Genomic DNA, 27,998 nt, shown 5'->3' with positions numbered 1-27,998 from the left:
GGGAGCGAGCGGTGCCTGGAGCCGCGGCGCCGGCGGTCTGAGCTCGGAGATCTCGGCCCTGGCTGAGCGGGCGGGGCGCGCGCCGCGGGAGCGAGCCTGGCCGCCCGCAGGGCCGCGGAGACTGTCGCCGGGCGCTGAGGTAGGGGTCGGCTGGGAGGGGGTCTGGGGTGGGGAGCGGGAGGGGACGAACGCCTGAACGTCGGCTCGGAGCATGCAGGGGAGAGGGCTGGTCTGCGAGGCTGCGTCTGTGAGGACAGCGGAGACCCAGTCCATGCGGAGATCCTCCCCCTTGGGTCAGCCGGGCCCAGTTTATGGGGTGCCTCCGGGAGCCTGCTTCTGTCTGCGCTTGTACCCGGGACCGTATCGGTGAGGGTGCCCCGCGGTCTGCGTCCCTTCCCCAGCTCTTGCCTGCGGGACCGCGTCCATACCAAGCGCACTGCCCCCGCCCCAGCTCTCGGTGGGAGGCCTTGTGTATGAGGAGTGGGCCAGACCTGTGCACCCACGTGCAGAACTGCGCGGAGCGCTCCTCCCACACGTCCCTCCCCTGAGTCTTCCTGCAGGAGCTGGGGCGGGGGTGATGAATGGGACAGATGCGGCGCGCGGCGCTTTAGCTGCGCAGTCCTCGCTGCCTCCGGCGGGGGTGGAGGGGGGGCGGCGGAGGTGGCCGCTGCGACTTCTCGGGCCTGACAGGCACAGAACTGGTGGCTCCGAGGGTGCACACGTGCGCAGGGACCTATGTGTGGTGTTTGGAGGCGGGTGTGCATCTGTCACGTGGACACAGGAGTGTGCCTGTGTGTGTGTGAGGAGGGTGCATTACAGGATGGAGTGGTGTGTGAGGGCGGGTCACGCGGACCTTGGCGTGCGCCTCTTCCGGGAGTGGTGTGTGTGTGTGTGTGTGTGTGTGTGTGTGTGTGTGTGTGTGTGTGGTGTGTGTTGAGGGTACAGGGGTGCATAGGGAGGGCTATGTCCCAAGTCACAGGACCGTGCCGCGGTGGGCACATATGGAGCTCTATATCTGCCAGGGAGTCGGGAGGCGCGCACAGCTTGTGTCCTGGTGGCCGCACTGGCCGCCCCCACAGCCCTCACTCCTTCCTTCAGCGATAGGGACCGAGCACCCACTGTGTGTCAGCCCGTGTCCTAGGCCCATGGACCCCTGCCCTTTCCTTGACCCCCTACCCTCAGTCCTCACAGAAGGCACAAGGATGGTTTTTTAAAAACTCATCCAGTTGAGTCCCTCCCCTGCTCAAAACCCTCTGGCTTTTGAAGCCTCCTGGTCTCTGTCCTAAAGAGGGGTCCCCCCCCAACCCCAGCCCCGGGAAAAAGCCAAGCCCTGAGTCCCAGCCAGGCACTGGCTCTCTGTCATGCAGTGTCCACTTCCATCCTCTCCTCCTCTGAATCCTTATTCAGCCATCATGAAAGAGCTTAAATGTCGCCTCCTCCAGGAAGCCATCCCTGAGGCTGGTGACACTGAGTGACAGGGCCGTCTCACCCAGGTGCGACTCTGCTTGCCATCAGCTACTTCTCACACATGGACACCCACTCGGACAGTGCAAGCAGCCTCTCACCTCACAGCCTTTGCAGTTGCTGTGCCTGAAATGCCCTTCCCAGATGTCCACACTGCTGTCTCCCTCACGTCCCTCGGATTCTGCTCCAATCCTGCATTAGAAAGGCATTTCTTACTGACTGTGCTGTGTAAATAGCACCCCTGGCACCTCACTCTTGATTCCCCTTACATGATTGTATCTTTTCTCTGTAGCATGTACCTGGCTTTCTTGTTTGTTGCTTCTTGCCCCACTAGAAATTAAACCTTGTGAGGACAAGGACTTTGTCTCTGCTGTTCCCTGCTCTATCTCTGGGCACCCAGCACAGAGCAGGTGCTCAATGAGCATTTGTTGCATGAATGAGTGACTCTGGGCTTGTGTCCTAGAAGTCTGTGTCCCCAGCTGTTCTCTAGCCTGTGAGTGCACCCCCACCCCCACCCCGGTCTAAGGCTAGGGCTCCTGCTCTTCTGCCCTTCGGATTCCAAGATCTTGGAAGGCCAGGTCTGGAAGAACTGTGACCACATTTGCACGTTAGAAATATTCCCTCTTGCAGCTGGTAGGAAGGATGGGGTGGGGTGGGGTTGGGGTGTGAACCGGGAGGCAGGCGGAGTGTGTGGTGGAGCCAGTGACAAGGAGAGAGGGGGTCTGGATCTGGACTTTTTAAGGAGTTCCACTTGGTGACCTCACCCAGCAGTGGGGAGATCAGGAAGAGCTCCCAGAGGAGGTGTCTGAACTGTCCCCCAGCAGCAAAGGAGAGAGAGGTGTGTTCCTGGCAGAAGGCACAGCTGTACCAAGGCCTGGCAGCATAGGAGTCTGTGGTTTGGCCACTGCGAGGAGTGTGGTGCGGGCAGAGTGGAGAGTCAGTGTGGGGCTGGGGGAGTGGGGACGGACTAAAGGGAGAAGACGGGTGATGCGGGGGCCTGGGTTTCTGGTCCAGGAACTGGGAGGATGTTGGCACTTGTCTCTGGGATGGGGACGGAGGAGGAAGAGCAGCCCGGGAGGAGATGCTGAGTTGAATTGGAGCCTCATGGGGACCCAGCTGCCCAGCAACACGGAGGGAAGGAGGCAGCTGGCTGCAAAGAGTGGGGCTGGAGGCACAAACGTGTGGTGTGGAGGGTGAGGAGGGGCGGAGGGCGATGGCGCGGCCTGGCGACCGTCAGCCAAGATGCGCTGAGAATGTGCCGAGGGTTGCTGCGCTGACTCAGGCTCGAGCCCACCTCAGTGCCTGGGGCCTCCCTGGGGAGGCGGGAGGGGGGCGTCCTCACAGCAGGCATCCTCAAGCCTGACTTGGCACCAGACGCCTGGGCCTCCCTCGAGGGGACTGAGTCATCCCAGGCTGGGGTGGGAGCCTCGGAGGGCACTGGTTGCCAGGGCCCTGCAGACACTTGTCAGGAGCATAAATACGGCTCCTCTGCAGCAGCCTGGTCTGGTGTTGTCAAGGCCGCTGTCTGTGTCTGGCTCAGGCGACTAGACCACCCCTTACGGTTTTCCCTTCTGCGCTGTCCTCTGCCAGTGCGGGCCGAGTCCCCTCTTGCCCGGATGGGAGCTGGCCCCCTGCTGGGTTCACAGCAGCCTTCCAGAACTCAGGGTGAGGCCTGCCTGGTGCCTGAAATCGTCCGAAGTGGAGCTGCTTGAACCAGCTTGGATGAGAGCAGGTCGTGCCTGTTCCGTCCTGCTCTGGGCCTCCTCCAAGGGACCCAGAAGTTGAGGCGCATCCTGAGGAAGCCTGGCTAAGCAAGGCAAGGCCTGGAGCTAGTCTGCATCCCTGGGGAGTATCCAGACACCTGGGGAGGAGGGGCGCGGCCTGGGAGGAGAACTCTCAGGGGGGAACCAGCCCTCTGGTTCCAGGGGGCAGATGTGGAGGTGTGCTTTGTAAGTACATCCAGGCTCTCTCTGGGTGGCTTTGAGGCAGACACATCCCGCCCCACATTGCTCAGGCAAATCTGCTACAAAGTCCACCATCTCATCCTCTTCCTCCTGGAGCCCTGGGAGGTGGCAGGATGGTGGCTATTTATCTGATCACATATGAGGAAACTGAAGCTCCAAGGGGTTCAATGACTTGTCCAAGGCAGCCGGGTCACAGTCTGGGAGGACAGATCGGGGTGGCTTTTCCCACTGATGGAGGACCTTGATCTGCTGCAGGACTAGGCTGGTCCCGGGAGGCTCCCCGCACCCGTAGTAGCCTTGCCCTGCTCGGCCCTGGGCCCGGGTGCCAGCCTGTCTGTCCTCTTTGCTCATGTGGCTCCGAGCTACCCGCTGAGTCAGTTTTTACAGAGCCTCTGCCAAGGCCTCAGCCTGGGGGCCCGGGGCCTCTGAGACCCCCGGTGAGCCTCTAGAGAGGGGTGGGTCCTGCCCACGACACACAGCCCAGCCCAGCCCAGCAGGCAGCCCCAGGCGAGTGGACTGGTGACTGCGTGGGAAGTTCAAACTTGACTCTGGGATTAGGTGGGGGGAGGGTGCGGGGGGTGCGGGCCCCACCCCCCATCCTGGGCACACGTCCACAAAGATCTAAAGACACACAGTGCACGCGAACACACTTACCCACATGCACAGACCACAGCCGTGGAGATAGGCTCCTGTGTGTGGACACCCCCACCACCAACACACACACACAGACACGCCATCATCCCAAGCCTATAGCCCTGCTCACACCTATTCTCTCACATGGACACACACCCTCACCCGCACGGCCTCGGGCGCCAGGCCCTGTCGCCTGGACACGAGGCAGGAACCTGGGGCCTCCCGGGGCGCCTCCCCGCACAGCGCAGCCTGCTTAGTCACCTGAATTTGATCCAGGCGGGAGGGAGGGTGCAGGGCCTGACGTCAGCCCTCACAGCTGCCTTGTGCCGCCCGCGCATCCATCTGGGCCACCGCGTGTCCCAGGCAATCACAACAACAGCAGCACAACAACTCGGTTTTACGGGGCTTCCTTAGACGCAGGCCCAGGAAGGGTGTTCACTCCTTTCCTCTCTCTGCACAGCCACCCGAGGAGGCGGTGCTGCGACTGACCCCATTCTGCAGGTGGGGGAAAACCTCGCCCAGAGGGCAGCCACCTGCCCGTGGGCACACGGCCAGGCAGGGGCACAGCCTGGCAGCCTGGCTTCAGAGCCCGGGCTTTAAACCGGGTAACGGCGCCCACACTGGAGCAGGAAGGTCCTGCCCGGAACTGCTGTGTGACCCCAGGCCCAATCCCCGCCCCTTGCTGGCCCCACTTTCCCCATCTGAGAAAGAAGAGGAAAGGGGTTGAAGGAGGAGGGCTCCTGGCTGGGGTAACAGCCGAGAGGTGGCTGGGGTCACATGCAAATCGGATGGGCTGGGGCAGCCTGAGGCTTCTGCCCGTGGCGGCTCGGTCCCTCCCTCCGTCCCTGCCCTGCACCAGAGGGCAGGAGCTCCTGACACCGGCATTCATTCCCTGCCATGGGCTTGTTGGGGTCCCCCCTCTGAGGCTGCTTTTCCATCTGTCTAATGGGACCAGGACTACAAATGATCACTATGGAAACCACTCCTTCATTCAACAAATACCTATTGAACACCTAGTGTTTGTGGCATTGCTGCAGAAACAAATAACCTAATCTATGGAGTTGATATTCCGCTGGGAGGAAAAGGGCCTACAGAGGGGCAGCAGGGTGGGCCACCTACCCGGAGGAATGGGATAGGGGTGGGCCAGGCTTGGAGGGCTCCCTTTAGCCTCGACTTCCTCCTTCCTGTAAGCAGCCTGGTTCCCGGAGCCTCCCTGATGCTCTAACCCCGCTCCACCTCCTCCAGGGAGGCCTCGCTGATGTTCTAGCCTCATCGACTCCTGCTCCTCTCACTGCTCCAGGGCCAGTGTCCAAGTCTTTTCCTGTTGCCACTCCAGATTCCCTTCACCCTTCCTTTCCACATGCCAGCATCAGCTCTACCTCCTCAATACACTGCGTGCAGGGCCTAGGGGGTCTGGACAACGCCCTTGCCCACAGTCCGTTTCCAAGCCTTGCTGTAGCCCTAGGGAATCCGGGAAGGTCCTGCATCACTCATACAGATGGGGAGACTGAGGCTCAGTGTCGGGAAGAAGCTGCCCAGGGCCCCACAGTAGGTTGGCAGGCAGGACTAGAACCCAGTCCAGGCACCTCTGTGGCCAGTGGACGCCAGTGGGTCCTGCTCCTTGACATCTGTCAGAGCAAGATGATGGGAGAATAAGGGAGAAATGGAGACCGTGTTCTCAAAAGTCTTGTTGTGGTGACAGTGCAAGTTATCACCGGACAGGAAGGGCACAGGGTCAGAGGTCTACTTACTTCCTTTTCCTGAGATGATGCTGAGTCTGATCCAGGAAGGGGGAGGGGCGTTGGCTGGGGCGGGGCCAGTGGTCAGCCTGGGACAGGAATGGAGTCCCTGTCTGAGTGTCAGGGCTCAGCCCGGGGTTGTGGTCAAGGGTGAGGGCTGAGGCTGGACACTGGAGGTGGATTTGGGGTTCAAGCCGGAGTGAGTCCTTGGCCTGGGGCCTGGTTGGGGCCTCAGACTGCCATAGGGCCAGGGCGGATGTCAGGCCAGCCCCGGGGCGGGGGGACATAGCTTGAGTGAATGTGGAGAACATTTTGGCCACGTGAATAATCTGGAAGGAAAAACCAGGGGGAATAAGTGCAGTGGGGTTTCTCGTCACAGCCACCAAGGCAGGGGCGCCCTCCGCTAATGGACTCTGCCCTGGGCAGCAGGCTCTGCTGGAACAGGGAAGTGAGTCCTGGGAGACTTGCCCTGGGTGCTGGAGAGGCCTCCCTGGAGGAGGTGAGAGCGGGTGAGATGGGCCGGAGCCCCAGGGAAGTCTTCCTGGAAGCAGTGACCGGGTGGAGTGGGGCCTGGAGCATCAGGAGCCTCTGCATCATCAGCGCCCAGCTCAGCCCAGCGCAGCTTCCAGGCGGCAGCCACAGCATTGGAATGCTCTGCTGTCAAGGGGTGGGGCCGTGAGTCACTGGGCTGTCCGCTGGATGGGGGCCTGAGCTGACCCTGGGCTCTGTTCCTCCCAGCGCTGCTGGGGCGCCAGTGTTCTGCCCACATCTGTCTGTCCTGCCTCCAGAACACCAGATGCTCCTGTTTCCTCGTGAAGCCAACAAGGCAGATGCGACTGTACCTGTTTTACAGATGGGGATACTGAGGTCTAGAGGGCTGGTGTGCAGCAGAGCCAGATGAGTCCCCGGAATGCCTTCAGCTAGCAGGGAGACCTGAGTGTGGGTGCTGGCAAGCCAGGCAGAGGGAGAAGGCATGGCGGAGGCATGGAGGTGGGACTCCCAAGCTGGGGCTCCAGTGCAGCAGGGCCTGGAAGTCTGACCTCCTTGCTGTGTGGCCAGGATCGAAGCCTCCTCTGCCCTCTTTTCTCAGGTTCCCAATAAGGCTGCACAGAGGACACCCTTGACCGTGGTGATGGAGGGGGGCCCAGCAGTCTGCTGCCAGGACCCTCGGGCAGAGTTGGTGGAGCGAGTGGCAGCCATCGATGTGGCACACTTGGAGGAGACAGATGACAGCCCAGAGCCTACCAGGAACTGCGTGGAACCTCCACCACGGGCCAGAGCTGCCTCCATGATCCCTGGCGGTGCTTCAAGACACCTCGCAGCCCGGCCCAGCCTCTCGGCTAGAAAGTTCTCCCTGCAGGAGCGGCCAGCGGGGAGCTGCCTGGAGGCCCAGGCTGGGCCTTACGCCACAGGGCCTGCCAGCCACATCTCCCCACGGGCCTGGCGCCGGCCCACCATCGAGTCCCACCATGTGGCCATCTCAGATGCAGAGGTGGGTAGATCAGAACCAGGGGGTGCCCGAGAGCTTTTCAGTTGTCCTCAGGGAAGATCCTTTGCTGTCCTGTCTCTGCCACACAGCTGTCTCCCTTTGGTTTACATGCCCCCAGAGCTGAGAAGCTCACTACCTCACTATATGGCCTCTTCCCACCCTGGGAAGCTCTGCTTGAACCAACTGCCGTCTCCTGTAAGTTCCACCATTCCCACCCCTAGTCCAGGCCTAGGAAGTAGGCTCTTCCCTTGTCCCCCAAGAAGTCCTCCTAGAGCTTTGAAGATAAACAGTGTGTCCTCCTGTCCCCCAGGTCTTCCTCACATTGAGGCCCCCACCTCTAATCCCACCTCCTAGAGTCTGCTCTGACTTGGAAGCTGCCAGCTTGCTTCCAGCGTCTGGGCTCCCACTGGCTCTGCCATTGCCACTTAGACCTGAAAGTGAACCCAAGTACTGAGCCATCTACAGGCTTCAGAGGCTGAGCTTTTCATGCCTGAGCCAGGGCTCTGGTCTCCTGTTCCCAAGGCTCTCCTCATCTTTCTTGTCCATGCAACCTCCTCATTCGGCTGCTTCTAGAAATACTTGCTCCTGGGTTTCTCACATCAGCATCTCCCAGCCCCTCGGCATCCAGGCAGGACTCAGTGCATTTTTCTACCCCTTTCTAGGGAGTGAAGCATAGGCATGGTTCACCATTCATGTTTTCAAACATATCATTATCCAAGGCTTCTTGTCACTTTTGGTGTCGCTTTTGGCATTGGCATTACCGCACTTCCCTATCCGAACTTGAGAAGTCAATGAGACCTGGGGTCTGGGAGTGAGGGGCCTGGGGGATCAGGATTGGGCCCTTGGATGTGCTCCTGAAGTGGGAGAAGTGCTGCTTTTGGACCAGGCTTTACCTGATGACCCCCCTCTTTATCCCACCAGGACTGTGTGCAGCTGAACCAGTACAAGCTGCAGAGTGAGATTGGCAAGGTAGGCCTGGGGACAGGCTAGAAGCAGTAGGAACTTGTCTTGTGGCCTTGGGGGCCGCCTGTCTGGATCCTCTGCTTGGCACAATTCCCTCTCCTCCTTTGGGAATGTGAGGCCAAGCCAAGAAGGTCTTAGCCTAGAAGGGAGGAAAGTTTTGTGCCGTGTAGGAAACACCTGGGGTGGGGAGTGGAAGATGACTCCTGATTTCTGACTCCCCAGAGTTTTTTTGTTTTGTTTTATTTTTATTTATTGTTTAGTTTTTTTGGCTGTACCCATAGCATACAGCACTTCCTGGGTCAGAGATTGAACCCTAACCCCCACAGCAGTGACCCTAGCCACTGCAGTGACAATCCTGGTTCCTTAACCCACTGCACTGCCAGGGAACGCCCCAGAGTTTCTGATGGAAGGGAAGGAGAAGGCATAAAGCTGTGTTGAGCCCGATAGGGACAGTGACCGGGGCACAGGAGCCCTCTCCCTGCCTGTCTGAAATTTATGCCCTTTGGTAGCAGGGGTGGAGATGGGATGCGGGAGGAGGGGGTTGGAGCCATTGAGGCTCCCTTTCTCCTGAGCTAGCCTCGGGGGAGGTTGCCCTGACCAGGGGGGCTGTCCTGTGCCTATCTGCAGGGTGCCTACGGTGTGGTGAGGCTGGCCTACAACGAAAGTGAAGACAGGCACTATGTGAGTCTGGGGATCAGAGGGAGGTGTTGCCCAAGCTGAACCCTGGAAGCCTGGGGGATGGGCGGGAGCTGTGCTGGGAAGACAGAGGACAAGGCTGCCTTTAAGGGAGTGAGTTCCCTGTCCCTAGGGGTATGCAAAGGGAATGAGCTGCCTTTTTTTTTTTTTTTTTTGCTTTTTAGGGCGGCACCTGTGGCATATGGAAATATGGAAGTTCCCAGGCTAGGGGTCCAATTGGAGCTGTATCCGCCAGCCTACACCACAGCCACAGCAGTGTGGGATCTGAGCCACGTCTGTGACTTACACCACAGCTCACGGCAATGCTGGATCCTTAACCCACTGAGTGAGGCCAAGGATAGAACCTGCATCCTCATGAATCCTAGTCAGGTTTGTTAACCGCTGAGCCACAATAGGAACTCCAGGGAATGAGCTTCTTGGCCCTGGAAATATACAAACAGAGGCTGGATGTTTCTGAGGGGAGAGCTCCAGAAAGGCTTTTTGCGGGGAATGGCTGAGACCTAGGTTCAGAGAGGGCCACCTCCTAACCCAGCTTAACCACGCTCAGGCCACACCCTCGGTGCCGGTGGCCACAGCCTGCCTGCCCCTCTGGACCTTAGGTCACATCTACCTTTGCAGCCTGTTCTAACCCTTGGTGTCTGCGCACCAGTGACATGTCCACCCTCCCTTCTTAGGCAATGAAAGTTCTTTCCAAGAAGAAGTTACTGAAGCAGTATGGCTTTCCTCGTATGTATCTGTCGGGTCCTGAGCGGGGAGCTCCTGGCCTGGGGGCGGCGGCGGAGGACACCTCGGAAGCTAGTTTTTGTTAGGCCTGGGGGTAGACAGGCGAGGGCGAAGCAGAGCCCTTGGGATGGGACGGTGCTTGGTGGGTTGAGGCCAAGGCTATGGTCTTGCAAGATTCTTGCTTAAGGCTGGTTGGTTGCAGGGCCATGGTGAGGCCCTGCCTTCTGCAACAAGCCAAACACCCCGTCCTGGTCACAGGTCGCCCGCCTCCTAGAGGGTCCCAGGCTGCCCAGGGAGGACCAGCTAAGCAGCTGCTGCCCCTGGAGCGGGTATATCAGGAGATTGCCATCCTGAAGAAGCTAGACCACGTGAATGTTGTCAAACTGATTGAGGTAGGCGGTGAGCCAGTGAGGCCTGGGGAGCAGCCTCTGGTGCGGAGAGGACACTCGGCACAGACTCAGAGGTCCTGCCGAGGGAGGTGTGCCAAGGGCAGGGCCAGGCTTGGGGTGGGGGTTGCCAGGAGGCTTCCTGGGTCAGTTCTAGCTGGTGGATGGGGATGGGCTGCCCCAGAGGCAAGAAGTGAGCTCCCATCATGGCAGGAGGGGAGAGAAGGGCTGGATGCCTTGGGGTGGGCCAGGATGAGAGCCACAGACTTCTGAGGCCTCATCTGTCTGATGCCTGCACAGTTCCTGCTCCATTGTCCAGGGTGGCTGCAGAGCATACTAGGGGTGCTGGGGCTGGTGAGGTCCAGGAGGCCTGGGACCCCCCCCCCCCCCCCGCCCCCGCCCCCATGCCTCCCCAAGCCCCACCCCCACGTCTGCTCCCTCTCCCCAGGTCCTGGATGACCCAGCTGAGGACAATCTCTATTTGGGTGAGTGACCCAGCTCATTCCTGAAGCAGCTTACCTGGGTGGGCTCGAGGGCTCCTCCAGGACACACTTGACCTGCAGGTGGGCCGACTGACCTCCTGGGGGCAAGGAGGAAACACGTGTTCTCTAGCTCCGGATTCTTTTGTCCAGCCCTGCTGAGCCAGGCTCAGAATATCCAGTTCGATTCAGCAAATATTCCCAAGCCCCTACTCCACTGATGGGAGAGACAGTGCATCAGAGAGATGCAGGAAGTAGGCTGCGGGATGTGGGTTCCCAGACCCTGTCTGATAGGTCTGTGCCTCAGTTTCCTCACCTATAAAATGGGGATAATAATGGTATCTACCTCACAGCGTTGATGTGAGAAGCAAATGAGTTATCACGTGCAAGACACATTAGCTATTGTCATTAGTAACAGTAATGCTGTTATTATTTAGGTCCTTGGTGCCCGATTCAGGGCTGGGCTTAGAGGCTCTCAGGGAATGGGCCAGAAGGAATTAGAGGCCGAGGCTCCCGTCTCCACTCCCTCTCCTACCCGCCTGTCTGCTAGGACCTTTAGCAAACTTCCTGCTCCTTCTCCGAGGCTCAGTTTCCCTCCTGTAAAAGGGGTGCATGCTGATGGTCCTTGGAACCTGAGACTCCAATGAGGCAGGTCCGTAGTAGACCCACTTTCACCTATTTACTTCCTCTGATACCCTGGGACCTCTGTCCTGTCCCTTAGGTGTGCCTGGATGTCTAGACCCTCTGCAGGCCTCCAGGACGGGGAGGGACCTGGACATCAGCTGTTGTCCAGCGTGGCTGCCCCTTACCTACTCTTCTTCTCTTTTCTTTCAGTGTTTGACCTCCTGAGAAAGGGGTGAGTTTCCCATCCCAATCAGGGAGGTCAAGTGTTCCTTTCCCTTCTGCATCCCTACTCCAGGAGAGAAAAGAGGTCCAGGCTCTCTCCTTGGGGAGCTGTGGTCTAGGGTAGGGGTGGGGGGGACTAGGGACCAAGGGGGCAATTAATTGAAGGCTGGCGGAGTCAGTGAGGCTGGAATGGTTGGGGAGGTTTCAGGAAGAGGGCAAGGGTTTTGAGCCAGGACTTGAAGAACTGAAAAAAGGGTTTTTTTTGTTTGTTTGTTTTTTGCTTTTAGGACTGCACGCATCTCCTATGGCAGTTCCCAGGCTAGGGGTTGAATTGGAGCTGCAGCTGCCCACTTACGCCACAGCCATAGCAACACCAGATCTGAGCCACATCTGCCACCTACAGTGCAGCTCATGGCAACGCCGGATCCTTAATCCTCTGAGTGAGGCCAGGGATCAAACCCACATCCTCATGGATACCAGTCGGGTTTGTAACCTGCTGAGCCACAACGGAAACTCCTGAAAAAATATTCTGATGGAGGAGAGAAGGAATATTTCTCTAGCAAACGTGTAGAGTTTGGGCTCAACTCTCACCTGTATTCAAATCACAAAGAGTTCTTCCAGTTTTACAAGTCTGTGAGTTGGGTGGGTGGGATGCCATTTGCTCCCATTTACAAGAGGGGAAGCTGAGGTTCAGCGAGGGTAAGTGGCTTGCCCAAAGTCACACAGTGAGTCACTGATGAAATCTAGGGCTCTAGCTCATGCTGGCTGTGCCTTACCTTCGCAGGGTACGTGTAGAGCAGCAGGCATGAGGTAGTGGACACAGGGCTGGGTGGACTTGGAGACCCTCATGGGCAACGCCTTGAATACAGGTTGTGACCTGTCTCTGCCTCGGAGCCCTGAAGACCAGTTTGGGGACGGGGCAGGAATGGTGTCCTTTTAAGACTCAGGGGCTTTTAGCAGTTTTGACCTCCATTCAAAGCAAGAAATACAGTATTTTTTTGTTGTGTTGTTTTGGTTTGGTTTTGGGGTTTTTTGCTTTTTAGGGCCACACCCACGGCATATGGAGGTTCCCAGGCTAGGGGTCGAATCGGAGCTGAAGCTGCCAGCCTACACCACAGCCGCAGCAAAGTGGAAACCGAGCTGCCTCTGCAACCTACACCACAGCTCACAGGCATTATACTCTGAAACATTCTACTTCATAAGGAAAAAGAAAAGCCGTAGCCACCTACTAAATTGATTTCATGATCTTCTTGGTCCTGGCCCTACAGTTTGAAAAGCACTGCTCTAAATGACATCTTCACAACTGTCTGATTATAGATAATTACGTACTTAGAAGAAGGAATACCAAGCTAATCAGAAATTAAGATAAAGCTAATTTGAAACTGCAACGACAGGAAAGGGATATTTGTGTCTGTGAGTGTTTTCAAGTTGTCATTACAAGGGAGGAGGGACCTGTTCGAGCATAGAGGGCTCCCAGGAGGTCTCGAGGGGTCTGCATAGCCCAGCCCCACCCAGTGCCTCTTCACCTGCCTCCGCCTTTGCTCCCAGTTCCTCCCGCTAAACACCTCTCTTTCTCTTCCCACAGGCCGGTCATGGAGGTGCCCTGCGACAAGCCCTTCCCCGAGGAGCAAGCGCGCCTCTACCTGCGGGACATCATCCTGGGCCTTGAGTACTGTGAGTCAGGGGCTGCCTACCCTCTGGGCTGGGGACCCGGAAAACCGGCGCGCGGGAGGCCGGCTACGGGAGGGGGCGGAGTCAAGGCTGAGCCGGCTGTGAGGAGTTCCTGTCAGTCAGTGCTTCTCTGCCAATCATCTTTGGCTGGGGGCGGGGAAATAGCTCGGTGGGCGGAGCCAAAACCTTAGGTGGGGGCGGCTGACGTCACTGGGCGTGCGCCAGGTCCTTCTCAGCGCTGCCGCGGCGGCGGTGGCTGCGCTGTATGTTCTGCTTGTATCTCCCCTCTGCTGAGTTCTTAGCCAAGCCTCGCCTCGCCGCAGGGCCTCAAGAGCTGTGGGGAGGAAGCAGTTTATGTCGAGCTGCTCAAGGAAGAGACTGGGGGCCTGGGGCCTGGGCGGTAGCAGCGTGGGTTTACCGTGAGGAGCCCTAAGGTGGTGAGAGCTCAGCAGGGAGGGTGTTCGCTTAGCCTCTGTCTCTGGAATTCACTTGTTCATTCCTTTATCCATTTATGAATACCTACTAAGTGCTAGCCAGGGCACGTAGGTGCCAAAGGCCCAGAAGTGATCTCAAGGATCTTGCAGCCCGGGAGGGCCAGGAAGGGATTCTAAGCAGTACCTGCCAAAGCTGGAAAGGCTCAGGGGCTGTCAGAGCCCTCCAGGACCAGGGCGAGGCTTCCTGGAGGAGGCGGCATATGAGTAGGGTCCTGAAGGATGAGTAAGAGTCCACTGGCCGTTTGGAGGGGTGGTGGGAGGGAATACACCAGGCAGAGAGCATTGCATGGCAGCAACTCAGGGGGCCGTGGACATGGACTAGGTGAGAAAGGGAGAAGTTAGATTTGCTTAAGTCCAGTCTGGGGGCAGGGGATAGTGAAAGATGATGCCGGAAGCGCTGTCCAGGTGGCATCACCACCACAAGGGCTGGGAATGCCTCCACAGAGGATTTTCATGACTTCCTGCCGACCTTGTGAGCCCCTGAAGGCTTGGAGAGGGGAGGAGAGTGATAGGAGTTGTGTCTTAGAAAGCTCTGTCTGGTAGCTGTGTGGTGGCTGGCTGGCTGGCTGGAGGGTGAGAGGTGGCCAGCTAGTTATGGGAGGAGGCTGGTTTTGCAGCCCAAGTGACAGATGGTAGGCCCGGATTAGGGCAGTGGTGGCGGGGAGCAGATGTGAAGGAGGTGACGTGGCCAGCACTGGGAGAAGGACCAGTCATAGGGAGAAGAGGCACCCCCAGACTCCTGCAGCTCTGGCCTGGCTTGGGGAATGGGGCACAGCTTAGCCCTCTGACTCTCCACTTGGTTTACCAGAAACCTGTTCTCTCCCTGAGGGAACAGGTGAGGACCAGCTGAGGTCTGACCTGTGGGGACAGGCACAGGAATGTCTGTTTCATTTGAGCCACTCCAGTGCCCTTAAATTAATGCGGTCTTTGTCACATGTGGGGAAACTGAGGCCCAGAGAGGAGAGGGCTTTGCTGAAAGTCCCTAATAAGGGCTTAGAGGTGTGGGAAAGGGTTGTTTGACCCTGTGGCGTGGTCACCTGCAGGCACAACCCCGTACCAGCTCGGCCTCCACCCTGCTTTCTGATGTCTCCCATCCTCTCTCCTAAAGAAAAAAAAAAAAAGAGAGACTCTAATCCATCTGGCTTCTTGGGCAAATGTTCTTCAAAACCCAGCTCCTCACTGAGAAGGGTTTCCCGGGTTGGTTGGCACCAGGGGCTGGACAGACGGACAAGTGGAGGCACCAGGAGCCGAAAAACCTGCCTCGTGATTCTCGTTCCAAGAAAGGAGGGCTGAGGCTGCCCTGGGCACGTGCTTGGGGAGGCTCGGGCCTGCTTTTTAGAGATGAGGCAGGTGCAGCCGTGTGGGTATGAGAAGCACTCGCATCTGGAATCTATGCTAAGAGGTTCAGCCCATGGGCCTTGCTGGTGCATTGGATGTGGAGTCTGAGGGAGAGAGGAGTTGAGGTTTTGGGCCTGAGCAGCTGGTACCATGGCCATGAAGTGAATGGCGAAGAACAGGGCTTTTCCGTTCTGTTGGTTTGATTGGGGGAGGGGGAGGGGAGTGGCAGGCAGAAGAATCAAGCCCTGAATCAGGCGTGTGACTGAGAAATACTGGAATACATGTCGAGATGTCCACTGGCTGGCCACTTGGATGAAGGGCTTGGCGTTCAAGGGAGAGGCCAGGGTTTAAGATAAGAATTTGAGGCCACTTTCCATGGTCAGATACACAGCCTCCTGAGCCTCTCTGCCCTGATGGGGGTGTGTCGGATCCCTTGTGTGCACCTGGCACAGAGGAGTCCATGGGTTTTGTCGTGATTGTTACATGGCCCTCCCTCCCCCCGCCCCCAGCCTTCCTCTCCTCCTCCCCCACGCCCCTCCGCTCCTTCCCCTTCCATCTTCCCTCCTCTCCAGCATCCTGGGGTCTGCTGGTCCGGGGAAGGTGTTTGCTGAGGGGGGAAGCCATAAGTGGCTGGCTGTGAGATGGGGTCAGTGCCATCTCACTGTCCTGGCAGTGCTGGACCCAGGAAGCAGGGTGGGCACTCAACCTAAACTGCAGAAGTTTAGGAACTCAGCCATGTTCATCCTGGCAGTCCCAAGGCCTGGGGACCCTCCTCTGAAACCCAGTCAACTCAGAGTCCCTGGGGCTGAGGCAATACCTCTGCAGGATACCCCACAGGGCCATCCTCAGTCTGAGGGGCAGGGACAGCTCTGACAGGCTGGGCGGGGGTGGGACTGGAGAAAGGCTTTGATGAGCTTTGAGCCTACAGATAGTGCTCACTAGGGAGGGCCCGGGATGGCCTCTGGAGAACCCCTTCCCCCGATTTCCTCTGCCCTCCGCTTTCAGTGGCAGGTGCCTTGAATGTCGCAGAGAGAGCCCTGGACTTCGAGTCCGGAGATTCCTCAGAGTCAGTCCTGGCTCTGTTGCTGACGGCCTGGGTTCGCATCTCACTGTGTAGTGGAGCAGAGGTCCTGGGGAGAGGAGTGTGCGCAGGTCCAGGAAGGCCCAGCTCCTCCTCTCTTGCAGTTTGATGCGGCCCCTGTGGCCAGGCAAGGGGGGGCGGTTTGGAGGGAGGGGGGTTCTGGGTGGTGGGTGCCCAGGCCAGCCCTCGAGCTGCCTCTCTCCGCAGTGCACTACCAGAAGATCGTCCACAGGGACATCAAGCCGTCCAACCTGCTCCTGGGGGACGACGGGCACGTGAAGATCGCTGACTTTGGCGTCAGCAACCAGTTCGAGGGGAATGACGCTCGGCTGTCCAGCACGGCAGGGACCCCGGCGTTCATGGCCCCCGAAGCCATTTCTGATTCCGGCCAGAGCTTCAGTGGGAAGGTGGCTTCCAGGGCCCGGGCTGCGTTGGGGTTCAGGTGGAGGGGCGGGGTGGCTTGTCGCCGGGCCTCATTTCCAAGCTGAGGGTGCCAGGGCCCTTGTTTCTCAGGCGTGAGCTCTGAGCATGGTCCCCTCCCTCGTGTTTGCCTTGCCCCGGAGGCTCCCCGACACGGGCCTTCTCTCCTTCTCCAAGTCTTCCCTGCCAGCTGCCCTGTGCTGAGTTCTGGGCTGGACTGTGGAATAGGTGGAGCCCGGACAGCCGAGCCCCCTGCCCTTCTGGAGATGGTGAAAGGGCAGAGGAGCTCCTGTCTGGGGGGAAGTTGGTGACTCCCCTCCATCTTCTTGAACTAGGCCTTGCAGAATGGGGGGCATTTAAGCAGGAGGTAGAGCCCAGAGAACATACGCGAGAGCTGAGGGGCACAGGATAGAGGGCACGGTGGGGCTTGGGCAGAGCTTGGGGGTCTGGAACTAAGTGGCAGAGGCAGCGGCAGAGCTTTCTGAGCAGGATGTGCAGTTCTGCTCTCCCCTGTGAAGTGCCAGCTGCCCTACTGTGGTCCTGCCACAGAGGAAAGGATCAGAGGCATTTGGACACATGTGGGTGTGGAGCTCAAGAGAGATACAGTTTTTTTTTAAAATTTGTAATTATTACTGTTGTTATTTTTTGGCTGTGCCTTCAGCATGCTTAAGTTCCCAGGCTAGGCTCAAACTCATGCCACAGCAGTAACCACATTGGATCCTTAACTGCTGAGCTGCCAGGGAACTCCATTAAATTTTTTTTTTTTTTTTTTGGCTGCACCCACGGCATATGGAAGTTCCCAAATCAGGGATCGAATCTGAGCCACAGCTGTAAACTATGCCACAGCTTCAGCACGCAAGATCCTTAACCTGTGCAGAGCCGGAGATTGAACCCTTGCCTCCAGGGAGAAAACACCAGATCCTTAACCCACTGAGCCACTAGGGAACATTAACTTTTAATTTTGATGTAATTCCAAATTTACAGAAAAGTTGCAAGAATAATACAAAAAACTCTAGGGGTTCCCGTCGTGGCTCAGCAGTTAACAGATCTGATTAGCATCCATGAAGACACAGGTTCGATCCCTGGCCTCGCTCAGTGGGTTAAGGATCCGGCGTTGCCGTGGGCTGTAGTTAGGTTGCAGACACAGCTCAGATCCTGTGTGGCTGTGGCTGTGGTGTAGGCCGGCAGCTGCAGCTCTGATTGGACCCCTAGCCTGGGAATCTCCATACGCTGTAGGTGCGGCCCTAAAAAGGCAAAAAAAAAAAAAACAAAACCCAAAAGTCTCCTGCATCTTTTACCCTGATTCACCCACCGTTGCATTTGTCCCATTTACCTTTTTATCCCCGTCCCTCTATGTACAGGCGTTGGAGACATTATCTCCTTTTATCACGACATATTTCCGGGGATGTTTTCTGAGAACAAGGACATTCTCTTACATAACCTCAGTAGAGTTATCAAAATTAGGACGTTTATCATTGATAACAGACCATTACCTAACTGACCTTATTCGCATTTCATCAATTGTCCCCATGCTGTCCTTTAATGCCTTTTCTTCTTCTGGTCCAGGATCCAGTCTAGGGTGGGTCGCTGCATTCACTTGTCACATCTCTTTGGGGTCCTTTACTCTGGAAGAATGGCTCCGCCTTGATATTTTTGAAGCGAGCGGGCCTGTGGTCTCGTGGTCTGTGATAGGATGTCAGTTTGCGTGTGTCTGGTGTTCCCTGCTGGATTCAGATGAGGCTTCAGAGGCAGGAAAATAGATTTGAGAATCACTCACCTAAGAGAGAACGCGGGTATGAGGAAAGGAAGTGGCTTCCAGGGGGAAGACTGTAGAGAGACGGCACATCTGAACCCAGGGCATGGGTTGGGGGGGCCCAAGGGGTTGTGGAGGTAGCCGAAGGCCAGGGCCTGTTCAGGTGTCAGGAAGAAGGTGGGTGGTGGCTTCTCCAGTGGGTCATTGGAAGAGGGACGACCTCTTGGAGCCAGAGCTAGTGTAGCAAGTGGAAGTTCAATATATACGGTAGTCGCCAGGGTGGGCGTGTGTCTGGGGTACAGCAAAGGCGACCCTGTAAATGAAGGGGGTTTTGTAACTACTGAGTTGGAAATATGTCTGTTCTGGGTCTGTTCCAAGGAGACTTGGAAACCCTGGAGGGCAGGGGGTCTGCTTTGGCCGTCCCCATGGCCGCAGTGCTCAGCACAGGGTCTAGCATGGAACAAGGGCCTGGGAGTGTTTGTTGAGTGAATACATGACTGAGGAAAGAGGTTCCTGACACGCCCCCTTCCATGGCCCACTGGATCCGGGTGAGTGGGCAAGGGGTGTTGATCGCTTTGGAGGAACTGACGTAAGCTGCTTCTTTCTAGGCTTTGGACGTGTGGGCCACTGGGGTCACGCTGTACTGCTTTGTCTATGGGAAGGTGAGTGCAGGGTGGGCTGGTGGAGCCGGGACAGGCCCATGCCCCTGGCACTGTGGGCTGGACCAGCTGAGCCAGGATACATGACAGAGGCAGGCCCTGCCTCTGTGTCCTTAAGAGAGTTTTGTTGTTGTTGTTGTTGTTGTTGCTATTTCTTGGGCCGCTCCCGCGGCATATGGAGGTTCCCAGGCCAGGGGTCGAATCGGAGCTGTAGCCACCGGCCTACGCCAGGGCCACAGCAACGCGGGATCTGAGCCGCGTCTGCAACCTACACCACAGCTCACGGCAAGGGACCGAACCCGCAACCTCATGGTTCCTAGTCGGATTCGTCAACCACTGCGCCACAACAGGAACTCCATGTGTCCTTAAGAGAGTTTTGAAAGAGCCCACCTAGCTCAGAGAAGACCGAGGGAAAAGGGGCTTTTCTGTTCTTCTCTTGTCTCCTTAAGGGGGTGGAAGTCATGTGCAGGAGTCCTGGCACTGGAACAGCAGACACCCCAAAGGAGGGGTAGACAGTGGTGCTGCCACAACCCCAGCCAGAGCGCTCCCTGTCCTTCTGTCCTTTGATGCCATTCCTTCATTCATCCACACATTCACTCACTTGTTCACTCAACAAACTGTCCTTGCCTCCTGCTGTGGGTCAGGTCGGACCCCTGAGCCTGATGTGGCCGAGATCCCTGTCTGCAGGTGCTCCCACTGAGGGACCATATTAAAGCCTGGGAAGGGATCAGGGAACATGTTCCCAGACTCAAGGCCCTGGCCGTGCAGGCCTTGCTGCGCGTGGCTGTCGTGCTGGCCAGTACCCAGCCCCCTGGTTCCCTCTGTGACTCATTTGTGCAGTCCCTGCTCATTGAGCATTGCACCTGGGGGCCCCGGGCCCTGCACAAGTTAGATGAGGCCTCTGCTATCTCCCTGGGAGCCCAGGGCTGCCCCCAGTGAGTCACGCGCTGGGCCCGCATCCTTTGTCTCCCCCCCGCCTGCAGTGCCCGTTCATCGATGATTACATCCTGGCCCTGCACCGCAAGATCAAGAATGAGGCCGTGGTGTTCCCCGAGGAGTGAGTTGCCCTCTGCGGGGCCCTGTCCACCCCCAGTTTTATCAGAGCTTTTGTCCCTTCGGGGCCATACCTACCCCGGCCTGCCAATCTGGAGGTGGTGGCGCTGCTCCCCGGGAGGGACCCCTGGGCAAGTGGAGAGAGATGGGAGCAGGGTCTCTGAGACATCTGGGTCCTGGGTTGGATCTCCTTGTACAGACGGGAACTTTGAGGCCTGGGGCGAAACAGGGATGGCCTGGGTCACGTGTTCACACTGCTTCTTCACCGAAGGCCTCTGTGAGATCAGTGGCATCAACCCCATGCAGAATCCGCCCCCCACCTTGGGCGGAAACTCTGCCTTCTCCGCACGGGCGGCGGGGGGCAGCTTCAGGATGTCAGTACGCTCCCCCATTTCACAGATGGAAAAGTGGAGCCTCAGTGGCTCTGTGATTTAAAGCCACTGCCTCCTCGCTGCCCTTTCCTTTGTGACTGAGGTCCCTGAGGCCAGAGAGACTGTTTGGAGAGGCCCTTCTGCTCACCCCTGCTCCTTCTGGTTATGATGCTGGCTTCCATGGCAGCCAGTCTGACACCCCCACTCCCACCCCCCTACACTGCTCTGTTCAGGCCCTTTCACCGTCTGCTCAGAGGGCCGGGGCAGGTCAGAAACGAACCTGGGAGTTGTCCTTGATGACTCCTGCTCCCTCTGGCCCACCTCCTGTCTGGCCCCAGGCCCTGTTGAGTCCAACTCATATTTCTCTTGGCCATTGCCACCTGTACTCCATGCCTAGTTCAGGCCTCAGCCTTGTCCAGCCACCACAGTCAGGCCAGGGTGAGCCTGAGAAAGCACAGCACATCTCTCCATATCCCCTTGCTTACAGTTTTTCCAAGGCTTCACAAAGCCCACAGGAAGAGGCCCTCCCTGGCCTGGGCCTCCCAGGACCTCTGGGTGTCACCGTCTGCTCATCGGCTGCAGAGCCTCCCGCCCTCTGCCCCCCACAGCACTGGCTTCCAGTCCCTTTCCTGTGATTACCTGTCTTTGTGCCTTTCTTCCTGCTGTATATCCTTCTCCCCAGCCAGGAGTTTAAAAAGGGATTTAGGGATTTAAAAAGAGATCTAGGACAGCAGAGGGAGCCAAGGTCATGGTCCTAAGAGCAGGTTCCTTCTCCTAAGAATTTAAGTAGCAATGAAGCCTCAAGTGTGGGCAGAGACAGCCGAGGCTGACGTGCTGAGTCCTGCTCCCCTCCCCCTGAGCCTCAGCCCTGCCCCAGCCTTCTGGGTGGTGACATGAGCCTCAGTTTCCTCCTCTGTCAAATGACAATCTTCCCAGACAGAGGAGCGGCTAAGTTGGTGAGTGCTGGGCGAAGGCCTCCTGGGGTCCCCTAAAGCGACTCTTCTCAGGTGATCCCCACCATCTCTGCCCCCTGGGGGGGAATCCAGCACCTGTGGGGCCCCGTTGTCTTTGTGGGCTCTGCCCCCTGAGGGAGACTGCTTTACTTCCGACTCAGGAGAACAGGATACCTGTGTACTTGCGCTGGAACTCTCTCCTGCACCCGGGCCTTGGGTGTGTTCCCCCTGCTCTCTGACAAGTGAGGGGTGGCACCAACGGGACGGGGAGGGGGACAGAGCAGGGTAGAGGGAGGCACGGACCATCAGCAGTCTCTCTTCGTCTCCTTCCTTCCCCCTTTTTAGGCCAAAGGTCAGTGAAGAGCTCAAGGATTTAATCCTGAAGATGCTAGACAAGAACCCAGAGACGAGAATTGGGGTGCCAGACATCAAGGTTGGGGAACCGGAGATCTTGGGCAGGGCTGGGCTGCAGAGTACAGGGCTTCAGTGTCCCCTTTTGGAGACCCCTACCTCGGGGGCCTGTGTGTGTTGGCTTTGGGTTTGGGGCTTGTGGGCTTTGGTTAATGCCCAGGCCCCTTAGGTGGCTGGTGTCTGTGGTCTGTGACCCTGACCCTCCCCGCCCTCTGCTCCGCAGTTACACCCCTGGGTGACCAAGAACGGGGAGGAGCCCCTTCCCTCGGAGGAGGAGCACTGCAGCGTGGTGGAGGTGACCGAGGAGGAGGTCAAGAATTCAGTCAGGCTCATCCCCAGCTGGACCACAGTGGTAAGAGGATGGGGGCGGAAGGCGCTGAGTCCTGGGGCTGGGGCTGCCCCCTGAGACGCGCTCTGTGCAGGGGACCAAGGGCCGCCTAGTTGACCAGCCCCATTGCTGGGCCTCTGAGGCCACTGTTCCCCTGGAGACCCGAGGGGAACGAGGTCACGTTGTCAGCCTCGCAGTAGGGAGACCAGGAGGCGTGGTGACCGAGAGGGAATGATTTAAATACCCTGCCCTCGCTGAGTGTCAGCATTCACCATGACCGGAGAGGCATTTCCTTCCTTCCTTCGTAACGGTTCTTGAACTTCTGCTATTTTCCAGGCACTGGACTAGGTGCCAAGGACATGACAGGGAGAAGGCCTAGGAATCCTCTGAATTGGAGAAGTAGCCCCGGGAGCCCCCGCATGTCTAGCAGACCCCACCTTTGTGCTCTTTCCGGTCTCCTATGTTTTAGCTTTTTTGTCTTCATCTGGACATCTGCCATGTTCACAGTTAGAAGTTAATGTAGGGAGTTCCCGTCAGTGGCGCAGTGGTTAACGAATCCGACTAGGAACCATGAGGTTGCGGGTTCGGTCCCTGGCCTTGCTCAGTGGGTTAACGATCCGGCGTTGCCGTGAGCTGTGGTATAGGTTGCAGACATGGCTCGGATCCCGAGTTGCTGTGGCTTTGGCGTAGGCTGGTGGCTGCAGCTCCAATTCGACCCCTGGCCTGGGAACCTCCATATGCCGCGGGAGCGGCCCAAGAAATAGAAAAAAAAAAAAGAAGAAGAAGAAGTTAATGTAGCCCCTGATGGTTATCTTGGGGTTTTTTGTGTGTTTGTTTTTTTTTTTTTTGGTTTTTGGTTTTTGGTTTCTTTTTAAAAACACTGCCCTGTCACTGAGGTCCCATGGAGAAGCAGGGTGAGCACAAGGCCAGAGGACAGGGGCCCGTGCCGGCGCGGGGGTCTGGACTGTGCATTCAGGCCTCCCTGCCAGGGCCAGGCCCAGCTAGGGCCAACTGGCTAACGTCCCTGTGCTGCAGAGCTCTGGGGCTCTGTGGGGTCCCTGGAGTTGTCAGCCCCCAACGGGTCCCTACTGCCACTTCTCTGGTCTTAGCCAAAATCGTCTCTCCTAAACCACTGAAATCTCCTAGGTTGTTCCCCTGCTTCCACCCTCCTCTCGTCCCCACCACAGCTGGTGCTCAGCTTAGCAGCCGGGGTGGTTCAGTGACCTGATCATGTCACTTCTCAGGTCCCCCTGCTTACTCAGGCTCCCATGTCACTCGGAGGAAGAGCCACAGCTCTAGCTGCCTGCTAGACCCTGCACAGCCTGCCTGTCCCCCTCTCCCTGCTGACCGCCTCTCCTCCCTCCGTCCACTCGGTTCCAGCCACGTGCCACGTGAGCTGCTGCCCCAGGGCCTTTGAACATCCCTTCCCTCTGCCTGGGATTCTCCAGCCCAAACGTCCACAGGATCGCTTCCTCCCTACCTCCAGATATTTACTCCAAAGTCACCTTCTTGGCAAGAAGTGACCCTTCCCTGGCCCTTCTCTGCAATTCCAGCCTCCTCTTTGTCACACCTTAACCCCTTTCCTTGTTTTAACTTTTTCTCCGGAGCCCTTCCCACTAACAAACATATAAAGTTTGCTGATTTGTCTTATGTATTGCCTGTCCCTGCAATTAGAATGTCAGCTCCACGAGGGCCAGAATGTTTCTGCCTCGATGTGGTCCCTGTGCCTGGAATAGTGTCCGGCATATGTCGATGACGCTCAGTAAACACATAGTGATGGAAGGCAGCGGGGAGGGAGGAACACAGGCGTGTGAGAGTTTGTGTGCATGTGGGCGGGCGGGTGGAGCTGTCCTTACAGTGGCAGGGGGGACAGAGTCAGAGAGCCAGGACACAGCATGCAGTCCCCTCCCAGCATCCTCCCAGGCTCAGCATCTCTCTAGCTGCCCAGGATGGCCTCTCCTCTCTCCTTCCCCTGTAGCCAGAAGGCATTCCTAATTGTAGTCCCATGCCTTCAGCCTGGCGGCACAGACACCTCCTGGCCTGCGCGGCGGCCTCTGTGCCTCCCATGCCCCGGGGGCACTGGGCTCGTCACCGTTCCCAGAATTCACCCTCAGCCACCTCTCCTCCCTGCTCTTGCCGTGCCCTCTGCTTAGAGTGCTCTTCCTTGTTCTCCCCAAGCAAAGGGAGCCTCAGTGGGGCCCACCCAACAGCTGTCCCCTCCAGGAGTCGGAGAGGAGGCCGCCGGGGTGCGTGGGAAGCTGGGGGCCTGGGTCCCTCACTCTGACACGTCCTCCCCAGATCCTGGTTAAGTCCATGCTGAGGAAGCGTTCCTTTGGGAACCCATTTGAGCCCCAGGCGCGTAGAGAAGAGCGATCCATGTCGGCTCCAGGAAACTTAGTGTCGTAAGTACTGGTGGGCTGAGGCCTGCAGGTGCTTGCTGGGGTGGGACGGGGGCGGTGCAAGCTGAGCCCCAGCACTCAGAGCCGGGGCCCATGTGCACCTCTGTTTTCAGCCTAGTCAAGGTTTGCAGACAGGCCTGGGGTCTGCTCCTTGTAAGAAGGTTGGCTTGTCTGTGGAGGGAGGGACACTTCTGTTGACTCTTCTGGCCCAGGGCAGTGTTAGCTGCTTGAATGGCTTGTGCTTCCTCCAGCCATTGCTGAGGCCGAGGGCCCAGCCAGCACTTTGTAAATGCTTGTCCAGCAAGAAAGCGTGGACAGGCTGGCTGACGGAGCCAAGGGAGAGGTCCGTGGCTGCAGGGTCCCCACTGAGAACAGGGCACATGCAATCACCACCTCCTAGGAGAGGTCAGAAAAGCAGTTCCCCCAACCTCTGTGAGCCCCGTCCTTAGCGTTTCCGCCTTCTTCCACTGAAATAAAAGTCACTTTGGGATGCCAACGAGGCCTGCTGGAGTTTGTGCACAGACCTGCCAAGAGAAAATGGTGAGGGGGTCCTGGACCAGAACGTGGACCTGGGACCTGGGTTGCCTTCCTCCGGCCTGTGAAGGGGGCAGCAGGGCGGAGGGGTGTGCCCCCCAGCCCATGGTGCTGCGAAGCCGTGCTCCCCAGAGAGGTGAGCGCCCGCCGCTGTCCAGGTGCTTCGACCTCTCGGGAAGAAGCAGTCTCAGCTGTGCTGCCCAGGGGCCCAGAGGTTGGTTTTGTTCACACGAGACCAGCTTCTTGTAAGTAGGCTCTTCGGAAGTGTCGGGTCTCACTGGTCGACAGGCCGGTGTCTGCTCCCTGCCAGAGGTTGCTTGCACTCAGGGAGGTCTGGACACCAACCTCCTGCCTCCCTCTTGGCAAACTCCCTGGCTGAAGCGGGGTGAGCGAGTGGGGCGTGGGAGAGGCCATGGCAGTCCCGACCTTACTTCCACTTCCCTGTCTCTTCCGTGAGGCGGCCAGCTGTGGGTAGGGGTTCCCTGACCTCCTCCAGGTCTGCAGGCCAGGGTGCTGGAATCAGACTTAGTGTAAGGGACCAAATATTTTGCATCCAAACTGAGGCACTTCTGAGAGCGCAGGAGGGAGCCGTTAGGACAGGCAGAACTAGGACCAGGAGGAGCAAACCTGGACAGCTGGTCTCTAGCTCAGTGCCTGGGACACTGCGCCCCCTAGTGGTGGGACAGGCCAGTCCCGGGCTAAGGACACATCCAGCACCTAGTCCACGCCTGGCACGGGGCTGGGCGCCAAGAGTACAGCGGAGCAAGGCAATGGTTGTCCTTTTATGGACATGTTAATGGGGAGACAGGTCAGTTTGTTAGTCTAGACTGAGAGAGAATTGGGCTTAATACTTTCCAGCTATAAAATTCTGTAATTCTGTGACTCAAGTTTAATACTGTTATTTTATTTAATTTATTTGGGGGGGGGGCTATGCCTGCAGCCTGTGGAAGTTCCCGGGGCAAGGAATGACCTCGAGCCAGAGCAGTGACAAAGCCACATCCTTAACTGCTAGGCCACCAGGGAACTCTTCAAGTTTAATTCTGATAAGCAGGTTTCTCTCATCAGAGTCCCAACATTTGTCCTTGATGGACTTTGTTGGTTTTTTGGTCTTCTTTATGCTTTGGGATAATTGTTGAAATTCCACAGTAGAGTTAAATGGTATTGATCCTTTTTTAAAATATCAAAACCCATTCATTGGTCATGTTTTTAAAAAAATGTCTTGGGGGAAAATCAGATACTGGGATCTATCAAATGTGTAGCTGGGTAGACGCTGTCCTGCGAAACAAAGAAAAGAAAATGCAAAACCAAAGCCCTTCTACCCAGGACCGTGGGAGCTGATCTAGGCCAACACGGAGGGCCTATGATCTGGCTGGTCCTTGAGGAGGCAGGGATGTCAGCTCGGGAAGGTCAGATTGGGAGAGGCTCTGGAAGCCAAGCTGGGAAGTCGAGGCTTCATCTCCAGGCAGTAGGGAGCCATGGAGGATTGTAGGCTGACACTAAGGACGAGCCACAGTGCAGGGGGGTGAGACTGAAGTGAACTCGGGGAAGGGAGTGAGGGGGGATTTGAGCGATGTGGATGCGAATGCCTTGTGCGTGTGTGTTCTGACCCCTGGGGTCCCTCTGCCCCTGGTGTCCCCTGAACAGGAAAGACGGGTGTGGTGAAGGAGGCAAAAGCCCGGAGCTCCCTGGCGTCCAAGAAGATGAGGCTGCGTCCTGAGCCCCTGCATGCTCCCAGGGCCACCCGGCAGCACGCTCATCCCACGCCTCCAAAGGCCCACTGCCCTCATGCCAACAGCCACCCCTGTGGGCAGGGGGCTGGGGACTGTGGCCCCTCTCCCAGCCCTCCTCCCCCGTCGTGCTGCATGACCTCTGCACATGTGTCCAGGGACAGCCTTGGAATGTATGTCGTCTGGGGTTTGGGGGGTGGGGCTCCAAAAAGGCCTTGCCCCTTGTCCTGGCTCTTCCTGGCGGGACCCATCCCTTGTGGAAGCTCGGTGCCCATGGTGCCTTAGAAACCCTACTTGGCTGGTCAGCAAGGCCCAGGGGCGGGAGGCAGGAAACCAAGATGGCAAGTGGAGGCCTGGTTTGCCACCGCTGCTGAGACCTCCCGCTTGCTGGGGCTGGGAGGTGGACGTGGCTCAGCTGCCACACGCACAAGGAGGGGCGTACCCTGCCCACCTCGGGCGGCGCTGCCAGAACTCTTGTGTGCTGAGAACACTGATGTGGAGGCTCTGAGCCCTTGGTGGGTATTCCTGGGCCTCACTGGGGCAGGGGCCCCTCCTGGAGAATCCAAATGCCTTTTTTGTGATCTTCTACTTTTGTGTGTAACTTGGTGGGGGAGGGGGGTGCCAAACCCTGCTTGGGAACATGTCACCTGAGGTCTCCTCTAGCTTTGGGTTGTTCCCAGCACACCCCCCATTGCTTGGCAGCCAAGTGGACTGGACTGACCTTCCTGAATTGTGTTGCACACGCGACCCTGTCTGGAGAACAGGCTGAGTTGAGGCTCTGAGCAGAGGCCTGAGCAGGAGCACAACCCTTCGCTGCCCGCCTCCCTCCCTCCCACCTGGGACCTGACATCAACCGAGGGCCCTGGACTCCCAAGGCTGGAGCCTTGCAGATGCCAAAGTAACTGGAAGCCAATCTTCGATCCTCCCCGTCTGGCCCTGGAAGCTGCCCTCACATTCCAACGATGCAGGACCAACTGTCCAGGTTGGAGGCCACACTAGAGGCGGGACCCTTGTGAGGTGCTGGCAGGTGGCCACGGAGCGGGGGGCCCACCTTCCGCTGCTGCCTCCCCCAGGAGTCGCTACTCCGCCTGCTCAGAGATCAGTGCTTGGCTGGCTGGCTTGGCCTTGACTGATCAAATGTTCAAGAGACTGAGCCCCAAAGGAAAATCAAGCAGGACTTGGACACCTGCCCTGCAAATATGGGCTGAACGAGGGATTTCAGTCACCCGCTTGGGGTTCCTGTTGCAGGAGCGCTTTGTCAAGACGGGAAGGGAGCGGGCCTGGAGGATTGCCACATCTTGCGTGTCTCCGTGCCTGTGGGTGTTTGCCGCGCCTCCACGCACACACGCCCGTGCGTGCCCATCTGCTGCGCACAGCATGTCTTGCACCTGCACATGCATCTGTAATATAGTTTCTATGTCTAT

The 27,998-nt window shown here is 57.8% G+C and overlaps 1 protein-coding gene across 4 annotated transcripts; it reads left to right on the top strand.

Moving 5' to 3' along the window:
• The first annotated feature begins 13 nt into the window (after nt 1–13).
• On the top strand, nt 14–27,997 carry CAMKK1 (calcium/calmodulin dependent protein kinase kinase 1). Of its 4 annotated transcripts, none has more exons than XM_047757140.1 (17): nt 14–139; nt 6,891–7,292; nt 8,211–8,258; nt 8,880–8,933; nt 9,623–9,674; nt 9,930–10,063; nt 10,506–10,542; nt 11,371–11,392; nt 12,968–13,056; nt 16,174–16,373; nt 18,748–18,801; nt 19,782–19,855; nt 21,337–21,417; nt 21,521–21,608; nt 21,810–21,938; nt 24,213–24,316; nt 26,492–27,997. In XM_047757140.1, the coding sequence occupies exons 2-17, from the start codon at nt 6,933–6,935 to the stop codon at nt 26,562–26,564; spliced, it is 1,599 nt and encodes a 532-aa protein (XP_047613096.1). In that variant the 5' UTR covers nt 14–139; nt 6,891–6,932; the 3' UTR covers nt 26,565–27,997. The 4 variants fall into 4 exon arrangements, with proteins under 4 accessions (XP_047613096.1, XP_047613098.1, XP_047613095.1 ...); XM_047757139.1 differs by lacking the exon at nt 14–139 and adding an exon at nt 6,585–6,790; XM_047757142.1 differs by lacking the exon at nt 21,337–21,417.
• The last annotated feature ends 1 nt before the right edge of the window (nt 27,998 follows it).

This window comes from Phacochoerus africanus, chromosome 14 (assembly GCF_016906955.1).
Source record: "Phacochoerus africanus isolate WHEZ1 chromosome 14, ROS_Pafr_v1, whole genome shotgun sequence".
Taxonomy (NCBI): domain Eukaryota; kingdom Metazoa; phylum Chordata; class Mammalia; order Artiodactyla; family Suidae; genus Phacochoerus; species Phacochoerus africanus.
Note: the sequence above shows the minus strand (reverse complement) of the source record. Positions and strands in the feature narration are given on the sequence as shown.

Bases quoted from the DNA above. Each gene is read 5' to 3' on its own strand.
- CAMKK1 (XM_047757139.1), top strand. The intron at 19,856-21,336 runs GTGAGTTGCCCT...CTTCCGACTCAG, and splicing joins GCCGTGGTGTTCCCCGAGGA to GAGAACAGGATACCTGTGTA. The intron at 21,418-21,520 runs GTGAGGGGTGGC...CCCCCTTTTTAG, and splicing joins TTCCCCCTGCTCTCTGACAA to GCCAAAGGTCAGTGAAGAGC.